Source organism: Lissotriton helveticus, chromosome 7, assembly GCF_964261635.1.
Source record: "Lissotriton helveticus chromosome 7, aLisHel1.1, whole genome shotgun sequence".
Lineage (NCBI taxonomy): Eukaryota > Metazoa > Chordata > Amphibia > Caudata > Salamandridae > Lissotriton > Lissotriton helveticus.
Window position 1 is genome coordinate 1,260,068,839 of NC_136068.1, and position 21,565 is coordinate 1,260,090,403.

At 44.7% G+C, this 21,565-nt stretch overlaps 1 protein-coding gene across 7 annotated transcripts in view; it reads right to left on the reverse strand.

Annotated features, from left to right (window-relative positions):
- The window catches only part of SPATA20 (spermatogenesis associated 20), a 2,403,479-nt gene that overhangs the window by 1,906,506 nt on the left and 475,408 nt on the right, over positions 1 to 21,565 (reverse strand). For all 7 annotated transcript variants that reach the window (XM_078654432.1, XM_078654437.1, XM_078654433.1 and 4 more), the window contains one exon: positions 7,320 to 7,454. In XM_078654432.1, the coding sequence (XP_078510558.1) occupies positions 7,320 to 7,454 (135 nt within the window). The remainder of the gene's footprint in view (positions 1 to 7,319; positions 7,455 to 21,565) is intronic.

The following is a 21,565-nucleotide window of genomic DNA, read 5'->3' on the forward strand; positions in this document are numbered from 1 at the left end:
AATTAGAAGGCAATTGCCACCCGCGAGCAAGTCCTCTGCCACAGGACTGCTCGAGTATAGTGGTGAAAAAAAGGGGCAGAGCCTAAATAGGCTGATGACCAGGGTGGGCGGAGTCAGCAGGGCGGGTTGGGAGGGTTTTTTTTTAAAAAAAAGAGAGTAGCGTCCAGCGCTCGTAATCAGCGGGACGGCGAGGCTGGGCTGGGCTGCTTGTAGTCAGCGATGAAGTCAAGAAGGTATTTTAAAATTAGAAGGCAATTGCCACCCGCGAGCAAGTCCTCTGCCACAGGACTGCTCGAGTACAGTGGCGAAAAAAAGGGGCGGGGCCTAAATAGGCTGATGACCAGGGTGGGCGGAGTCAGCAGGGCGGGTTGGGAGGGTTTTAAAAAAAAAAAAAGAGAGTAGCGTCCAGCACTCGTAATCAGCGGGACGGCGAGGCTGGGCTGGGCTGCTTGTAGTCAGCGATGAAGTCAAGAAGGTATTTTAAAATTAGAAGGCAATTGCCACCCGCGAGCAAGTCCTCTGCCACAGGACTGCTCGAGTATAGTGGCGAAAAAAAGGTGCGGAGCCTAAATAGGCTGATGACCAGGGTGGGCGGAGTCAGCAGGGCGGGTTGGGAGGGGTTTTTAAAAAAAAGAGAGTAGCGTCCAGCGCTCGTAATCAGCGGGACGGCGAGGCTGGGCTGCTTGTAGTCAGCGATGAAGTCAAGAAGGTATTTTAAAATTAGAAGGCAATTGCCACCCGCGAGCAAGTCCTCTGCCACAGGACTGCTCGAGTATAGTGGCGAAAAAAAGGGGCCGAGCCTAAATAGGCTGATGACCAGGGTGGGCGGAGTCAGCAGGGCGGGTTGGGAGGGGTTTTTAAAAAAAAGAGAGTAGCGTCCAGCGCTCGTAATCAGTGGGACGGCGAGGCTGGGCTGGGCTGCTTGTAGTCAGCGATGAAGTCAAGAAGGTATTTTAAAATTAGAAGGCAATTGCCACCCGCGAGCAAGTCCTCTGCCACAGGACTGCTCGAGTATAGTGGCGAAAAAAAGGGGTGGAGCCTAAATAGGCTGATGACCAGGGTGGGCGGAGTCAGCAGGGCGGGTTGGGAGGGGTTTTTTAAAAAAAGAGAGTAGCGTCCAGCGCTCGTAATCAGCGGGACGGCGAGGCTGGGCTGGGCTGCTTGTAGTCAGCGATGAAGTCAAGAAGGTATTTTAAAATTAGAAGGCAATTGCCACCCGCGAGCAAGTCCTCTGCCACAGGACTGCTCGAGTATAGTGGCGAAAAAAGGGGCGAAGCCTAAATAGGCTGATGACCAGGGTGGGCGGGGTCAGCAGGGCGGGTTGGGAGGGGTTTTTAAAAAAAAAAAAAGAGAGTAGCGTCCAGCGCTCGTAATCAGCGGGACGGCGAGGCTGGGCTGGGCTGCTTGTAGTCAGCGATGAAGTCAAGAAGGTATTTTAAAATTAGAAGGCAATTGCCACCCGCGAGCAAGTCCTCTGCCACAGGACTGCTCGAGTATAGTGGCGAAAAAAGGGGCGGAGCCTAAATAGGCTGATGACCAGGGTGGGCGGAGTCAGCAGGGCGGGTTGGGAGGGGTTTTTAAAAAAAAGAGAGTAGCGTCCAGCGCTCGTAATCAGCGGGAAGGCGAGGCTGGGCTGGGCTGCTTGTAGTCAGCGATGAAGTCAAGAAGGTATTTTAAAATTAGAAGGCAATTGCCACCCGCGAGCAAGTCCTCTGCCACAGGACTGCTCGAGTATAGTGGCGAAAAAAAGGAGCGGAGCCTAAATAGGCTGATGACCAGGGTGGGCGGAGTCAGCAGGGCGGGTTGGGAGGGGTTTTTAAAAAAAAAGAGAGTAGCGTCCAGCGCTCGTAATCAGCGGGACGGCGAGGCTGGGCTGGGCTGCTTGTAGTCAGCGATGAAGTCAAGAAGGTATTTTAAAATTAGAAGGCAATTGCCACTCGCGAGCAAGTCCTCTGCCACAGGACTGCTCGAGTATAGTGGCGAAAAAAAGGGGCGGAGCCTAAATAGTCTGATGACCAGGGTGGGCGGAGTCAGCAGGGCGGGTTGGGAGGGGTTTTTAAAAAAAAGAGAGTAGCGTCCAGCGCTCGTAATCAGCGGGAAGGCGAGGCTGGGCTGGGCTGCTTGTAGTCAGCGATGAAGTCAAGAAGGTATTTTAAAATTAGAAGGCAATTGCCACCCGCGAGCAAGTCCTCTGCCACAGGACTGCTCGAGTATAGTGGCGAAAAAAAGGGGCGGAGCCTAAATAGGCTGATGACCAGGGTGGGCGGAGTCAGCAGGGCGGGTTGGGATGGGTTTTTAAAAAAAAAAAGAGAGTAGCGTCCAGCGCTCGTAATCAGCGGGACGGCGAGGCTGGGCTGGGCTGCTTGTAGTCAGCGATGAAGTCAAGAAGGTATTTTAAAATTAGAAGGCAATTGCCACCCGCGAGCAAGTCCTCTGCCACAGGACTGCTCGAGTATAGTGGCGGAAAAAAGGGGCGGAGCCTAAATAGGCTGATGACCAGGGTGGGCGGAGTCAGCAGGGCGGGTTGGGAGGGTTTTTTAAAAAAAAGAGTAGCGTCCAGCGCTCGTAATCAGCGGGACGGCGAGGCTGGGCTGGGCTGCTTGTAGTCAGCGATGAAGTCAAGAAGGTATTTTAAAATTAGAAGGCAATTGCCACCAGCGAGCAAGTCCTCTGCCACAGGACTGCTCGAGTATGTATCTTTACCATCATTCTGATTGGATGACTCACGTCCTTCCACTTCATTCATGAACCTACTTTTCAGGTTTCACCTACCGGACAGATTCAGCTGTCACTGATAAAAGTCCTCTTCAGGAATATCCCCAAATCTTACAGTGGGATTACAGCTTGCTCATTACTTCCATTGCTTGGCTTTATTGCCACTCTTATTTCCTTGCTTCTTATTCAATGGCTTTTCTTCTTTTTCTTGCATTTGTCTCTACCCTAGAACATAGCCTCTTCACCAAGTTTTTGTTTGGATGATCTGTATCCTTCCAGTGTTCACATTTGGGGGGGGAACTACTTTCTTCTTTTGCTCAAGTTCTCAATTAATGTTTTCCAGCTCTCACCTTTGTGTGATTGTACCCCGCCATATACCTGCCACCAGGCTCCATGTTACTCTCTACCTTATGTACTATTTAATCCGTTTGCCCACTCCCTGTTGATTCCACCACCCACTCCTCGGTTCCTTGCTTACCACTGGCAGACCTTTTAAAGTTTTTTTGTTTCTTAGACTGTTGTTGATAAAATGCGCTTTAGCGCAATGTACTTTTTTCAAAATTAACCAAATGGCATCTTCCATCTTGGAACAGTAGACATAGGCATGTGCATGCGTGGTGATGCTTGCATCTGTATATATCATTGTGCATGTGCATGCCCACCGAACAATGCAGGCACCAAAAACATCATGACATGTTTTTTCTTTTTTGATTGCAAATGCTGCACAGCCTCAGAAAAAGCATTTTGCTCTTTACCTATGCTCTTCAGCATCACCAAAAAGCAGCCGAGAAAACAAAAGGTCCCAAAGGTGAGACCTTTCGGCTTTGTCAATTTTCTTTCAGCACTCCATGGGAGTAGAGGTGATCTCTTGTTCTCTTTTCCGACTATAGTCTTCCTGCTACGTGCTTTAACAATGCATCTGAAGTCATTTTCAGTTACTCATTACCCCTTTGCACAGCAGTGTTTGTTTTTAAATGGGATTTAAATCATGCTAGATTAACTGCAGTCATCTGCGATTCTAAGGTTTCTTTATAACTTTGCCCTGACATAGAGTTTATTGCCTTCTCTTCCAGCGCAAAAAGCCTCTATTTGCTTTAAGAAGTACCATAAATCCATTCATAAGAAATAAATTAAGTGATAGGTGCATTGCTTGAATCAATTTCAGCCACTACTAATTACAGTAGGCCGAAATAAAGTCTTTTTTGGCCACTGTGCCACCTCACACAGGATTATAGAAAACAAAACTGCCTTCCCCGAGTTCCGGATAGACGCGCTGATCCATTCAGCGCACACCAAGCACGGCTGATTGACACGGCCGGCCAGAACGCTGAGTTCCCCAGCAAATACATACCGAGTACGGCTGATTCTCACGGCCGTTTCGCGCGCTGAAATCTCCAGCGAGTTCCTCCAAGCAGCCCTATTATTCGGTGACCCACTTGGCTGCCTTAAGTCATCCCCTTCCTGTTGGTTACAAGGACTCCAATCTTCAAGGATCCTTCCAGCACTTCCTAATTCAGACAACCAGTCCTGATGATGATCCAAAATGCTCCGGATCGAAACGCCGTCGACCTAACAGCCTGACCAATAGGCGCACTTCTCCTTAGTGGCTTTAGATTCTAATCAAATCAATTGTGCCCACTGTGATATCACAATGTCACATGCGCCGGTTTAGCCACTCACTGTAAATAGTCTGCACCTTATGCACAGTGCGCCAACTACGCTGTTCTCTTTTCACTTGCGTCGCCACTTGCACTATTTATTCACGTTTGTTGCACCAAGTTCCATGTGGTTGTCATTACATTCTATGCAGTGCTGTTCTTAACTGTATATATCCGACCTTGAAACGAATGTTACCACATAAAAATGAATAATTGCCTCAAAAAATCAAAAAATGAGTAATCTCCTTCTTGTCCACCCAAGCAATGCTATGTACATGCTATCTATAACTGTCTACTGACTTTCACCTTTCAGGACACGGTGCTCTAGTTGTACCTCACACAGGAAGCAGTGCATATGCAAATCAGCCTTGGCCCTGCTCCAATACGAACAGTCTGGTTCGTGCTGCACTGTTCGTACTGGAGTAGGACCAAGACTGATTTTCACATTTGTTGTTTCCTATGTGAGGTGGCACAGTGGGCAAAAAAAGTTCAGAACCCACTTGGATCGAAACACAGGCAATCCAGGACGGGTGTTGGTCTATTTAAGCCTCGTCAATAGGGTGCAGTTTGAGTCCTAACAATGGACTGGAATGTGGCCCTGAGCAATTGGCAAAGGTTGAGATTAATTCAATGTGTTGTTGTTGCAGAACTGCATCAGCATATTGTTGTAGTGAAGCCATTCATATACAACATTTTCTTTCGATGTAAAATGCAGAGATAAGCTCTTGCCTCTCGAGTCCTTCAGTGCCCATTCTTTCTACTTAACCTGGCTTGCAGTTTTGTCTGCCTCATATTCCCAAGCCCTTGCAGCATGTTGAGGTACTTCTGAAGTGGCTCGCTTTATGTGTGCGATTTGTTTTACTTCCCGTTATGAGCACTCTGTGAAGTTATGTGTTCCTAGTAACTTGCAAATTATTTTCTGAAGAAGCTGCGAGGCTAAATGCTTGAAATCCTTTGCATCTTGTTGCAAATTTGTGTTTTAAAACCCAACACATCTTAAACCTCCTTTATTTCCTTCTTATAGGGCGACGTCCATTGGCTTTGCCAATGCTTATTAAGAGTTTTTATGAGAGGGTTGGGAGCTGGGCAATAAAATAGAAAACACAATCAGTGGTTCTACTGAATGACGGGGACACATTAATAGAGTATTTGGTGCTTTAAGTGGTGTATAAAAGATCAAACACGCGAACCACAGTTAGAGCCATGTCCATGAAACAAAATTGGTTGTAAGATCTTTGAGTGTTGTTGACGTCATTGTCAAGATAAAAAGTGAAAGTCCCCTAACATATGTAGGAGCTCATTATCTACAATAAAACCAGTAACATACTTATTAGTTGCTACAAGAAAAGTAAAGGGAGTATCAAGGAGGCTAGAGCGGTCAACCTCGAAGGTGGGGAACCAGGTTAGAGTCTCGGCAACGACGCTCAACATCCTTCTACGGCAATGCCTTTTTAGGTCCCACAACAGAGTTTTGCTTCCTGGTCCTAAATATCCTTTGAATATACAAGGGCATATCTGTCGCATAACTTAGAGTCATAGCTGGATCTCTAGCTTCAAAGATACACCTTCTGGCGGTGACATCTGATTCCTGTAGTATGCATGGCTTGAACACTGTTGCTTTCAGTAGGGACATCATTCCCCAGCACACTGTAAAGAGTTTAGGAGTCAACAGAAGGCTCACAGAGTTGGAGCAAAGCTCCAGATCCACATTTAACGGCAAAAAAGAATATCATAGCGGCTCAGGTGCAGAGGAGCAGGTTTGCCAGAGTTGTGGATCATTCTTCATGCTTTGCAAGTTGCTGGCATGTCAGTGGCTGCAGCACCAGTGGCACTGAGTGGGAGTTCATCAGTCACAGATTCAGCTTGAATGTGGGGACAGCAAAGAGTATTCATCTCTAAGATTTCTCGCTTGATGTTGGGGTTGGAAGCCTTGATGTCAAGAGCACTAACAGCAAAACCCTAAAAAACCTCAACATCAAGAGAGATCAGGACAGAATACTTGGTCTGGCAACAAAACAAGGTCCCTCCAAAACCAAGGGGCGAAAAGTGGTTCTTTTCCCAGCAGAAGTGGAGATGAAAGGTGCTTTGCCTACCTCTCCTAGCTTAGCCTGACTTACACACTTTCTCTACATATCAGCCTTCTACATGATATTTCCAAACTGATTTTATACTTCTTAATGGAGCGACTCAAAAAATCAGATGACATAAATTAAGGATGCCTGTCCAAAAAAGTCGACTTAATCACTGAGAATAAAGAAATGATAATACCTTGACAAAACTAAAAAAAAGCAATTTTTTTACACACCTGAAAAAATACAGTAAAAAACAAGTGTTCAGCCACAAGTAGCCTGCTTTGTTTATGGAGCTTAGATATGTAAGCTTGAAAAATAAACCGCCAGGGCATGATGACACAGGGCGCTTCTGGAATCTTTAAAACATGTTGTTTGTTTCCCTCCGGTATTATTCTTAGCATAAGATACCATTTGATTCCGCTTTTTAGTTTTATTATATTGTTTTGGGGGTGTTTTTAGTCAAATGCACTTAGATGTGTCTGATTTGAATGTATTACTTTTTTAAAAGGACTGAACATGTTGCAGTATAAGGGAATGTTTTAGTTACACAATTCTTTCATATTTTAACATAGGTATTTCAAGTGTTGCTCCAGTATCCAGTGTAGGAGTGGAGACCCTTCCAGGGTGAAAACAAGAGAGAATCACATCATGGAGAACCTTAACATCTGAGTCAAGATCATTTAATTGAGGCATATTCTTTTTCCCCAAACACTGATGGGCTACTAGCAATGTTCTGTTCTGTCCCTTCCTAGAGGACCCAAAGGGATACACCACCTTAACATTATAGACAGTGCAATGCATTGCTCACACTGGTACCAAAGGTAAGGCACCTCCACACTGGCCTCACAATTCGTTCCACTGCAGTACTACTCACCAGTCTACAGGATTGTGTGCATGTTGCAGGAGATATGGAGACTTCTCGTTGATAAGACTGTTAGCATGAACAGTTATGGTGGGTCTTCTCCCGCCTGTGGCCATTTTTATGTGATTTCTCCAGAGAAGGAACCTCCTGGAAGAAACGAAAAGTCAAAGACTTTAAATCACTTAAATATCTTCTAGGCGCTCACTTCTTTCACCACCTTCCCGCACTCTGCAGGTCCCCATGCACCTTTTTTCATCTTTCCTAACTCTCTCCTCCCAAAGTATGTCCTAGGACTGACCTTGCTCATCCCACAACCTTATTATAAACCTATCTTCTACAGTGGACTGTTGCTTTGTACATCAATATCATTTTCAGCCCTGCACTAGCACCCAAAACCACTGTACAATGAAACCCAAACTACAACACTACAAACCCCAGCACTGCACCACAGCACTGCTTCCATTATGCCCACGCTACCTCACACCACAGCATGTCCATGTCACTACCTACTTATCAACATGTCACTACGAAATCCAGCCCTGCCCTACCAGGAAAGCTGCATACTGGTGTACTATCAGAATTGTACCACCACACTAGCACCTCCAGCCCTCCACTTTCCCAAGAGCACTTAATTACCATCCTACACCACCATACCCTCCCCCACTAGCTGAAACTGCAGCCCCCATTCAACCACAACACTACCCAATCCTACCAGCTCCCTTCCACTACTAGATTATGACCCCCACAGCACTACAGTACAACCAATAACATAATGTGTTCACTCACAGCCACACGAAATAGCATCACCACCAATCACCATATTACTGACATTACCTTTGAATCTCTCTGCTCTTATTCCCCCAATTATATTTCATATATTCATTTAAGTGCACATTTTAAATTTATAAACGAATGTTCCAGCCAGTGTTTTAGGCACATGCATAATATATAGCATTTGCTTTACAGACACCCCAGGATATAGTGGCATGGATTAGCAAATTTAGCTGCACAAAAATGAAAATTTAGCGGCACAATAATGGAAATTTAGCGGCATATTTGCAGCACTTTATTTTACTCAAAATCAAGCATGACTCACAAGCAGGATATATTTTACTTGATTAGACTACTCTTCCAAATAATCCATCACATTGTTGAATTTCCTAAATCAAAGTTTTGGTCATCAAATTTACCTAAGTGCCCATGTGATGGAAAAGCTAGGCAATCTAAAATGCACTTTATGCTGTTCGGCACATGTTATAAAGATATCAGATTAAGTGTATTCCATCCTTTATTTTGCACCATTCCCTTCTGTGTTGGCTAGAATAGCCATTACACAAACAACCAACATTTCTGAGACCAGCATAAAAAAAATGAGGCATCTTTTGCTGTTTACGTCTAAAATCCTTCAGCTCCTCCACCTCATCATCAAACGTACACTGCTCATTTTCCAAATCAACTTCTTCTCTCTTCCTCTTAGTACCCCTTTCTCCTTCAACAGAGCTTTCCTTGGTCCCCATATGTTTCAATCCCTTCACAATAGTGAATAGATAAGAAATGTGTTACCTACCTGTAACTGCAGTTATCCAGTATTGGTGTCTTTCATAGATTCACATGCCTGAATCATTCCCCGTCGTCGAGATGGGAGTCCCCGGTACATAGAAAAGTAATGTCCTATAGACATACATAGAGAAAAGTAGGCCTAAAGGCCTTGCCTTAGTTGCCTATCTATGTCCTTTTGTAAAAAGGACCAAACTCTAGAAGGTAGCCAATCAGCTACCACCTCCCTCTAGAACCTTCCTGCCAGGAGCCTCAGTCTCTCAGATTTTCGTACGCACAAAGCTAGGTAGGCGTAATATATGATAGAGAGAGAGATGAGACCTTCCGGGGGAGGCGGGAGGGTTGCATGTGAATCTATGAAAGACACCAATACTGGATAACTGCAGTTACAGGTAAGTAACGCATTTCTTATCCAGTATTATGGGTGTCTTTCATAGATTCACATGCCTGAATCAGAGTAGCAAGCAATACATTATGCACATTTGTGATGGGACAGTATAAGCAGTCTGAGATAAAACATATCATACGACTAGTAACCATCAACAAGTAAACGTAATAAAGAAGTAAATGTGCATACCAGCAAAGGATGGTGGGAAGGAGGAAGGCTCATTTCACTGAAATAGATGGCGAACTACAGCCTGGCCCACAGCTGCATCCTGCATCAGTTCCGTATCCAGGCAGTAGTGCCTGGTAAATGTGTGCGGCGTCTTCCAGGTCACTGCCCTTCAAATGTCCAGAATTGGCACCCCAGCGAATAGGGCCGCTGATGTGGACACAGCTCTTGTGGAATGAGCTCGGACTTTGGAGTGTAATGGTCGTCCGGCTTTGTCATGGCAAAAGGCAATTGCAGAGGATGGTAGGGTGTTAAAATATCGATAACAAAAATATAGCTGACATAAATATCGTTGCAAAAATATCGTTTACAAAAATATCGACACCCTATACTTAAACAGGTAAGTACATAAATATCGACTCCAAAATATCGTTGTAATTAATATAGATGTAAAAAATATCGACTTTTTAAAATAATTAAAATTACATTAAATAATAAATAAATATAAGTACTATTAACAAAATACATTAAATTACTTTTATTTTTTAACTATTTCAAACAAATTTACTACACTTTTTAATTATAAAATTAATAAATGTGGACATATAAATTAATTTTACACATTACATTATATAACAACAATAATACATATATATAATTAAAATACCCCTTTACCCAAAAACCCAAAACTGACCCTGAACCCTAAAAATACCCCTTTACCCAAAAACATTTTCACTAAAAAAATCCTGTACACACACCTAAAATTAATTAAAAAATTAACATAATTAATGACATAATTATTATTCAATTAACTAATTAAAATTAATTAACTATTATTTATTACACTATTTATATTTATTTAAAACATTAATTAATCTATTATTTCATTATATTTAAAAACCCCTTTACCCAAAAACTGAAAACTGACCCTGAACCCAAAAAATACCCCTTTACCCAAAAACTAAAAACTGATCCTGAACCCTAAAAATACCCCTTTACCCAAAAACTGAAAACTGACCCTGAACCCTAAAAATACCCCTTTACCCAAAAACTGAAAACTGACCCTGAACCCTAAAAATACCCCTTTACCCAAAAACTGAAAACTGACCCTGAACCCTAAAAATACCCCTTTACCCAAAAACTAAAAACTGATCCTGAACCCTAAAAATACCCCTTTACCCAAAAACTGAAAACTGACCCTGAACCCTAAAAATACCCCTTTACCCAAAAACTGAAAACTGACCCTGAACCCTAAAAATACCCCTTTACCCAAAAACTAAAAACTGACCCTGAACCCTAAAAATACCCCTTTACCCAAAAACTGAAAACTGACCCTGAACCCTAAAAATACCCCTTTACCCAAAAACTGAAAACTGACCCTGAACCCTAAAAATACCCCTTTACCCAAAAACATTTTCACTAAAAAAATCCTGTACACACACCTAAAAATAATTAAAAAATTAACATAATTAATTACATAATTATTATTCAATTAACTAATTGAAATTAATTAACTATTATTTATTACACTATTTATATTCATTTAAAACATTAATTAATGTATTATTTCATTATATTTAAATTACTTCCCACCCTACTCCCCTATAAACCCACAACCCGCTACGGAACTATTAATACTAAATTCAACTGAAAATACATTATTAAATAATAATATACTACTAAAAATAGTACTTTGACTAAAAATAATCATTAAAAACACTACATTACTTATAATTATTTAAAAAACGATATTATTGTAAACTATGTTTTTGTAAACGATATTTATTACAACTATATTAATGTTAACGATATTACTTACCTGTCTGTCGATATTTTGGTCAGACGATATTTTTGTCATCGATATTTCTTCCTGTAGATATTTTTGCGGCGATATTTATGTTAGGCGATATTTTTGCGGCGATATTCCTGCTCTGTACCGCAGAGGATATCCATCGTGAAATGCTTTGTTTGGAAAGTGGCATGCCTTTTCTTGGTCTGCTGAAAGCGATGAAAAGCTGATTTGTTTTTCTGAAATGTTTTGTTTTATCCAGGTAAAATTTAAGACATCTCTTTAGGTCCAAAGAGTGAAGGGATCGTTCAGCTGCAGTACTAGGATTTGGGAAGAATGATCGGAGGACTAGTGGTTCATTTAAATGGAAGTCCGAGGGGACCTTAGGAATGAAGCGAGGATTAGTTCTTAAAATCACTCTATCTTCCTTGAACTGCATGAAGGGATCTTGAATGGAAAGAGCTTGTAGCTCGCTGACCCGTCTAGCTGAGGTCAGAGCCAAAAGTAGGGCTGTTTTCCATGAAATGTATTTGATATCAGCCCTATGGATGGGCTCAAACGGATGTTTCATTAATTGGTTGAGTACCACATTAAGGTGCCATGTTGGTGGAACTCTGCGTGGCCGAGGAAAGGATCTGTATAGCCCTTTAAGGAATTGCTTTATTAATCTGTGGGACCAGAGAGAGGGTCCTTTTGAAGTTCTTGTAAAGCGGGAGATTGCTGCCAGATGAACTCTGATAGAGGCATGGGCAAGTCCCGATTGTGCCAGGTGTAATAAATATGGTAGGAGCTGCTCCGGAGTGACCCGAAGGGGATCGAGATCTTTGTCCATACACCAAGCGCAAAAGCGTTTCCATTTCAAGGAATACGTTTTGTTTGTGCTATCTGCTCTTGCCTTCGCTAGGACATCCTTGCACTCCTGCGGAATGTTTAGTTGGTAGAACTCTCGGTACTCAGGAGCCATGCCGATAATCTGAGAGATTTCAGATTCGGGTGGAGTACTTGGCCTTAGGACATCGTGAGCAGGGATGGATGCTGGCCCAGATGGATTGATGGTTGGACTGAGAGGCGACGAAGGTCCGTGAACCAATGCTGCCTCGGCCAGTACGGGGCAATGAGAATCAGTGTGCAGCGCTCCGTTTTCATTTTCCGAATGACTCTTGTTATCCGGGGAAAAGGCGGAAATGCGTACGCAAACACGTTGCGCCAGGCGATGGAAAATGCATTTCCTAGTGACCGCGATTGGGGATGCCAGCTTGCGAAGTTGTGGCATTTGTCATTCTCCCTGGTGGCAAAGAGGTCGATCTGCGGTCTCCCCCATTTTGAGAAAATGTCGTTGAGAACTTTTTGGTTGAGTTCCCATTCGTGGGACAGAGACCTCTGTCTGCTCAGAGCGTCCGCTATGACGTTGTCTTTGCCTGGGACATACTCTGCCGTTAGCTTGATATTGTGGAGTACTAGCCAGTTCCAAATTTTTTGCGATTCGCGAGATAGTGTCAGCGAACGTGTCCCTCCCTGCTTGTTCAAGTAGTGCATTGTTGTCGTGTTGTCCGTTCTTACAAGCACTGCTGAGCCTTTGATGCGCTGGAGGAAGGCCTGGAGAGACAGGAAACCTGCCCTCAGTTCTAGGAGGTTGATGTGGAGTTTCCTCTCTTGGTCTGTCCACTTGCCACTGATTTGCAATTCTTGAAGGACTGCTCCCCATCCTTCTAGAGAGGCATCTGTAGTGATGACATGTGGAATTGCAGGCAGCAGGAACGTTAGTCCTTGCGATAGGTTCGTGGATGTCCTCCACCAGAGTAAGGCTTTGGTGATTTGTTGAGTAATCACAATGTGATCCTCGAAAGAGCCTGTACATTGAGTACACTGTTTGGTCAAGGCCTCTTGGAGGGGGCGCATTCTGAGCCGACAGTGAGGAATGAGTAGAATACACGAGGACATCATCCCTAGGAGGGACTTGAAAGTACGTACTCGGAAGGTGTTCCTCGAAGTCACTGCGGTGGCCAGAGTAATTAGTTTGTGTTTCCGTTCCTTTGATGGGAATGCTTTTGAAGATGTTGTATTCAGAGTTGCCCCTAGAAAAGTTATAACTCTGGAGGACTGTAAGGTTGACTTCTCGTGATTGAGTGTCAGGCCCAGCTGTTTGAAAATAGTGAGACAGGCGTTGGAAGACATTTGTGCGCCTGCCATAGATGGTGCTTTCACCAGCCAGTCGTCCAGGTAGGGGAAGACCTGGTGTCCTTGCTGACGTAGGAAAGCTGACACTGGAGAGAGACACTTAGTGAAAATGCGAGGCGCCGATTTGAGTCCGAATGGGAGGACACAGAATTGGTAGTGCTGCCCTGCTACTGCGAATCTTAGGAATTTTTTGTGGCGCCTGTGTATTGGGATGTGGTAATATGCATCTTGCAGGTCTAAAGACGTCATAAAGTCTCCTTCCTCTAGAGATCCCAAGATTTCCTGAAGGGTCACCATCCGAAACGATTGGCTCTTCAAGAATGTATTGAGTGCCCTGAGATCTAATATGGGCCTCCATTTCTTCCTTTTCTGTTGTATTAGAAAGAAGCGGGAATAAAATCCCTTCCCTTTTTGAGCTGATGGGACTCGCTCTATTGCTCCTTTCTTCAACATTGTTGAAATTTCTTGAAGGATTAATCGCAGGTGTCTGTGTTGAATCTTGCGAGGAGGAGTTATCGGGGGGATTGAACTGAATTCCATGGAGTGTCCGTATTGGATTAATTGGAGCACCCACCGATCCGTTGTTATTGATCTCCAGTTGTGGAGGAAGTGTGTTAATTTGCCTCCAATTTTGAAAGAACGTGATGGTGGAGGGACTGGCTGGTGGAAACGGTCATTGGCGTCCGCCTGCTGGTTTCCTCTGGTTTTTGCCTCTGTAGTTTGATCTTCCGTAGGAGGTTTGGCGACCTTGCGGCTGTTGCCGTTGCTCGTGCCGTGTCTGTATCTTTTTTGATTGCCTGTAGGGCCTCGTCTATTTTCTCACCAAATAGGTGTTGTCTGTCATAGGGCATGTCTAGGACCTTATTTTGGACTTCTTGGCGGAAGGATGTTGCTTTGAGCCACCCTTGTCTTCGCAAGACTGCTGCACCTGCCAGTTGTCTGAATCCTGTCATTGCGACATCTACAGCGCAATCGATGATTTCTGATGCTGACGTTTGTCCCTCCTTTAGGAGCGATTGGACCTCCTCCTTTAAGTCTTCAGGAATTTCTGTCAGGTATGGAACTATGTCTTCCCACAATTGCCTGTTGTATCTCCCTAGTAGCGCAATGGCGTTGGCTACTTTGATAGTCATAGCTGACGTGGTTGAAAAACGTTTGCCTATGCCATCTAGTTTCCTGCCCTCCTTGTCTGGTGGTGCTGCCAGTGGAGAGGACGGATTTCTAGAGTTCTTTTGAGCCGCCTGGGTGACTACAGAATCTGGTTTGGGATGTGCATTAAGGCAGGTAGGTGTTGTTGTTGGTGCCTTATACTTCTTATCCAGTCTGGGCACCACTATGGAGACTGATGCTGGTGTTTGCATCAATTGCTGACCATGTTCCCATATGTGATCAATTATGGGAATTGATCTGGCTGTCTTTTTGATCGGATCTTTAAAATCGTATAGGAAACAGTCTGTTTCATGTGATTCCCTTGTCATGTGGAATCTCGTGGCTGCTCTTTCCACCAAATTGTGGAATCCGCCAATGTCAACTGGTGGTGATTCCGAAGTTTGGGGTTCAGGTGTGGCTGGAGAATGAGCGATATAATCCTCATCATCTCTGTTATTGGACAGTTCATCCCGTACCTCCCCTTCTTCTGGTTCCTCGCCCTCGTCGTCAGAGGACTGAACATTATGAACCGCTTCTCTCTCCGGAGGAATACCAAAAAGTGGTGGTCTTGTTTTTGGAGATGGGTGCGTTCTGGATGATGCTGGAGATTTCTCTTTTGAAGGGGCCGTTGGCGATTCAGGAAATCGTTTTTTGTAGTCTTCGATCAAGAATTGAAGATCTGAGACTATAGATACTGGAAGGCAGACCATAGGAGTGACCTGTGTCTGGACTTGTGTATGTACGGTCTCCTCCGTAAAAACGACATCATCTCCATCTTCATCTGTGCTCTGGCACTTGACAATGAGATCTGAAGGACTAGTAGCTTGTTCATACTGGTCATCTTCTGATTCATCATCCTGTAGGAGACAAGATGGGGGTAATCTTTGCACCCTACTTGGGGATGTTAGATCCGGCGTAATAGGATTTTTATTATTCTTTTTTGGTGGAATCAATTCAGATTTTTTTCCATGGCGTCGACTATGTTGTTGTCGTCGGTGTCGCTGATCGTTTTTCGATCGTCGACGGTGTGATTATCGACGGTATCTTCGTCGTCGACGGTGTGGTCGTCGACAATGACTTCGTCGTCGACGGTGTGGTCGTCGACAATGACTTCGTCGTCGACGGTGTGGTCGTCGACGGTGACTTCGTCGTCGACGGTGTGGTCGTCGAGGGTGTCTTCGACGTCGACCAAGCCTTTACCGTCGTCAATGTCTTCGTCGACGGTGCGCCAGATGTCGATGGCGCCTTCGTCGTCGGTGCATGCGTCGACGGTTTTTGTTTCGTCGTCGACGGAACTTTAAGCAACGTCGATTGCTTTTTTATAAGTATAATCGATGACAGTGGCTTACCCGCCGTCGACTATTGAGTTATCGTCGTCGTAGATGAAGAGGCTGACGACGCCATCGTCGTTGACACCGTGGTCGTCGATGTGGAGACATATGCTGTTTTTCTTGAAGAAAGCGTTGACGAACTCGTCATCGATGACTGAGGTGGCTTTCTGAAGGTGGGAACCTCCTTCGCAGACTTGACGGATTGTACCTCAGAAGACTTTGTGGAAGCCTTTTTAGGAGGAACGTCTACAGGGCTAGGGGAAGCACCCCTTGGCCTCTTCAAGGACAGTTTTGATGAAACAGAAGCCATTTCGCCTTCCTCTGAAGACAGTACATCATCTCTGGTTTTGAGTCTGCTCAACCAGAGGAGCAGTCTTCCTTCCCTGTCTTTAAGTGTCTTAGTAGAGAATGTTCTACAAATCCTACATTCTTTTGGAGAATGATCAGGATAAAGACAGTAGAGGCAAGTTTCATGCTTGTCATCGACGTGCAGTCTCTTCTTACCGCAAGATGAACAGGCTCTGAAAAGCAATTTCTTGTGTTGATCAGCCATTGTTGTTTGTAGAAGAAAATATCCAATTTCTGTGAGGAAAAGAGATAAAGTGTGAAAAGGTAACTTACCCAGGCAAAAAGACAACACAAATGTGCTGGTACAGTTCAAGCACTAACAATTAAAATAAACAATAATAGCAAAAAACAAGCACAAAAGTTGGCATTTAGAAATTTAATTTCATTAGAATGATAAACAGTGGTCATAAATATGATCAATAACATAAAAAGAATTTTTTGAACATTTGATAAAAAAGATATTTTTCATTTCATTGGGAAATCAACAGATGTATTGTTTTATATGTGGATGTTCCCAACGATCTGTAAAAGAGATGGTTTTCGTCTACGCGTTTCAACACCTAAGTGCCTTCCTCAGGACGCTACCATCTTGTAGCATGTGTGGTTGATGTTAGGTATTTGATGAGAGTATCCGTGTAGTAGTCAATCTGTCCACAATTTTTACGTCGTCTTGGCTGTAATAAGATGTTCACAGTGGTTCCTATATTTGGAGTTGAAACTTTAAAAATACTGTGATTTACGATGGGTTGTTAGACGGAACCCGGAACCTGGATGTAATTAGAGTTCCAAAGGGAAGTGGCCGCTATAGATTAGTAAAGGTCAGCCAGTTTTGTCCCACAAGGTGGATGCTCAGTCACTAAGCTGCAACTGGTGAGAAGCTCAAGATACAAGTATGTAAAGCTGGCGAGACGGGATAGATGTTAAGTTGCAAGCCGGGCTTGTAAAATGGAACGCTGATGCGGCGACTCGGTACTGGTTGAGGCTGCACGCTCAGGCAGAGAGTAGGGGTACGGGCTTGATGACTAGAGCAGGTGCTGACAGAGCAGCTCGGTGTTCAGAGAGCCTCTTCTGCGTGGCGTGTGCAGCTTCGGGATAACAAAAAGAAAAAGGAAAAGAGATAAATCCAGGAAATCTGAGGAGAGCTCAGGTGGAGACTCCCTAGCACACTGTGCGGTAGAAAATCTGAGAGACTGAGGCTCCTGGCAGGAAGGTTCTAGAGGGAGGTGGTAGCTGATTGGCTACCTTCTAGAGTTTGGTCCTTTTTACAAAAGGACATAGATAGGCAACTAAGGCAAGGCCCTTAGGCCTACTTTTCTCTATGTATGTCTATAGGACATTACTTTTCTATGTACCGGGGACTCCCATCTCGACGACGGGGAATGATTCAGGCATGTGAATCTATGAAAGACACCCATAATACTGGATAAATGACAAACACCAATGATTAGGATAAGCCGCAAAGTAGCGCCTAAAAGTCCACTACCAATAATGCTAAGTCAACTACCTACAGCAGAAAATCCCATCCCAACTGCTACCCAGACACCTGTAGTTTGTTTCTAACGCCTTCAATTCTGTCAACACTTCTGTGAGGGTCCTCTTTATGTAAATATGTTTATTGATTTTATTTGCATATACAAAATCCTCATCTCTTACAAGTCCAATAGAGAGGGAAAGTCGACCATGTGCTCCTCATGCTCAGCAAACAAGATACACTGCAGAATATGCTCAGGCCTCGCTGCCAGTACATAAAGCACTGAGCATAGTCGGTAGGCATAACAGAGAAATAAGGAGAAAAACAACAATAATGATATTTTTTTAAAGCATAAACAATGTAAAAAACAACCATTCTAAACCGTGTATGCATGTGTGCTGAGGCGCAACATGTGTGTTCATGGCGGATGTTCATCTAAACCCACATCTAACTTCTCTAAGTATGCATCCTTGAGGCTCAGTGCCCCGTGCACAGCCGACTCAGCCACAGCCCTGCATAATTTCCCAAGAATCATAGACAGGTTGTGAAATCGCAGGAAGGCCTTTCTGTTTCTAGAAATATAACCCGTGTCTAGACTAGATTCACATCAAAAGGCTTTAGACCCGGTTACAAAATAAGTCTAACTAATGGCAGGTGCAACCTATACAAAAAGGGCATCGATGCAAGTTACAACTGTTTAGGTATTCAGGAAGAGTTGCTACTAAAACAGGTCTCCTCATCAGGAGAGTCAGACATAAGTGAGAAAACTGCACCTTTAGGATTTGGAAATATGTAACATTTTTACATTAACTTATGAAATCGTTTTTAAAAAAGTGCCGATTTTGCGGGCTCTTTTGTAAAAATCACAGCATTTTAACAAAAGTGCCGATTTCGCGGGCACTTTTGTAAAAATCCCGGCATTTTTGCAAAAGTGCCGATTTCACGGCAAACCGCGAAATCGCGAAATCCTGGAGGGTCTGTACAATAGTTTGATAGCACATCAAATATTAAATATATATTTTCACGTATATATAGACACACACGCATGCACGCGTCAGGACCAGAGGCTCAGATTATGCTTCACTCTTGCATTTATTCCACTCAGCAGCCTTAAACAACACATTAAATTCAAAGACTACAAATCCCATAAGTCTATGCAACAAATCCACAGTATAACCCCAGTAACCACACAGGACACTATGGGGTAGGTTAAATGCTTCTTTATTTTCTTTGTGCAGCGTGCTATTGCCCTGACCTCTCGCCCCGAGGTCCAGCAGCCAAGTGTCCCCTGTCCCCACCCCTTGACCGGATGTGGTGTCCGGTGTCCCCTCGCCTCTGTCCTGTCCCAGGGTCCTAGTGCCCTTGTCCTGGACACGACATAAGCAACATCAAGGAACAGCACTTCCTCTTTCTTCACCATGGTTATTGCAGGCGAGCACCGCGATCTATCCACTTTTGATCACCACTTGTCAGTTTTAGGGGGCACGTGGTCCTCACAGTTGGCGGACTTCCCTACCGGTCTTTTCTGATGCATCTCCCTTTACTGATGAAGAAGCTTGGTTTAGCGCTCAAAGGGAGGCACTGCTGCCCACACGACAACCGACAGTGTGTATAGCAATGGCTTCATCTGCATGCGAAATGTGTCTCGTACCGACGAGACATGCGGTGTGACTTCACCCCTTTCGGGGTGTGCAGCATGCATCCTGCGGGTAGGAGTCGCGTCCCTCCTGGGATTCCTCGCTACTCTGGACAGTTTCCCCTCTCTGCCTGGGTGGTGCGGTCACTGCAGTGAGCACGTGAGACGCAGCAAGAGGACGGTATTCCTCACATTCTGGAATAGTTTAACCTAACCTAAACAATTTAACTGCTCAGATAAGCGGTTTGTCCAGCGATTCTCTTCTCAAAGGCCCGTATATTTAGAGGCCGTGTAGAATACAAATATTTGCTAAGGCAAATTTTCACTGGCCCAACTAGGAAGGGATTACAGATACCTTCACCCATATTCCAGCAATATTGACCTCTACCTTTCACATGATCAATTATGGCGGGTGAGTTTGATCCCTATTGACAATCTGTGGAGGAGGAGAAGTCTCTGCTTCACTATTCATGAGGAGTTAGTGGATGACATAGATGCATCCCTAGAGGGGGCAGTCTCTTCGGCCCTACAACCACCTTAGCCAGTGCATTATTGAATTGACGATGAGGTGCAGCGTGGTACCCCATCTGGTGAAGGCCGGAGGCTTGAGCCTCCTTCAGGCATGAAGGGGGACCTAAGGGCAAGGCAAGACCAGACAGAATGTACCTGTTAGACAGACCACTACTTCATATGCCTTCGAGAGGTTGCACCAGGCTTTCCTAAAAAGGTGTTTAGACACACAGGAGGTGCAAGATGATTCCCAGCCTGATTACACCCCCTATGACAATTCCTGCCCCCGTCAGGGAGCAGATGATAATAGTGGGGACCACTCTGATACTCCTGATCGGGATTCGGGCGAGGAACCAGGTCTGAAATGACCTTGGCGGCCAGAAGGTGGACATCGCAAAACAATAGGAGTCACAGGGGGAAAAAGAACCCAAAGCCACACGGTGGAACCAAGAAAGCCAGACTGGAGTACTCAGATGAACAGAACTCTGAGGGGATACCAGACATGCTGAACCCAGAAGACATCTATCACCACGCTCCGCGGACTGAGTACCAGCACCAAAGGTAGCGTACTATGTGGCCAGCCTCATCAGGAAACCCATGGAGCAGGAGGTGTGGGGATGCCTGAGGGTGGAATACCCCAGGCCCTCATAAGCCAATAAGGTGGCAAGTACCCCATACATCTATGCCAAGATAACTTTCATCACCGTCATAAACCATAAGAAGGGCCTGGACCGTTCTGGGCATTCCTGTCAGGATAAGGTATTAGATGTCTTGGAGCCGATTACTAAAATAGTGGACATGGCGGAAAATGCCTGTGAGTCCGCCCCGATGATCGATCCTATCAGATTAAGCTCAGTGGGTCCTTTGTTTTTCTTGGGTAATGCGAATTGCGCTTTATTGATGGAGCCTCACCGTTCATTTTTGTTAAAAAATGAACCAAGGCTAGGTGAATTGGCCACCGATGGCAAATGGGGGTCTCTTCGGAGAACCGTTTATCAAGGAGTTGTCATACTTTGTGTATACCTTATCTCTGGAAAAGGCCCAACAGACCATCAAGAAGGTTTTCAGACAGCAGATTTTTGAAGGGGCCGGAAGAGGAAGGAGGCACTCCTACAGGCGCTCATACAGCTACAACTCCCATGGACTGCAAACATGATGTTCTATCCAGTGGGAAGACCACAAGAAATTCGGAGGGTTCCATCCCTGGGGAGGTCATGGCAGAGGAAGTGGTGGCCAGATGTCACCACCGGTAAGCAATATCCCTTCTTCCCTACTAGGGGCCTGGGTAAGGTTATAATGGGTGCCTTAAACCATGAAGGGCTTTCACTTAGAATTTTACGGCAGAGCCCACCAGCATTCCCAACCCTGCCCTTTAGTCTTCTCGCAGGAAGGTACACAGGTGGTAAGCAAAGAGGTGAAGGACCTTCTCAAGAAAGGGGCTTCTTGAGCAATATTTTTCTGTTTGTGAAAAAGGACAAAGGATTCCGACCAGCTATAAATCTTTGAGATTTCAATCAATGAGTGGTATACCGTCATTTCAAGATGGAGGGCATCCACCTCCTGAGGGATGTTCTGCTGCCCAAAGACTGTTTGGTACGGCTCGATCCGAAGGATGCCTTCCTCACTATCCTGATATTTTCTGCCCACAGACATGTTCCTAAATTTTGAGTGGGAAGACCATATCCTTGAGTTCACATGGCTGCCGTTCAGCCTGTCTTTGGCACCCTGGTGCTTCC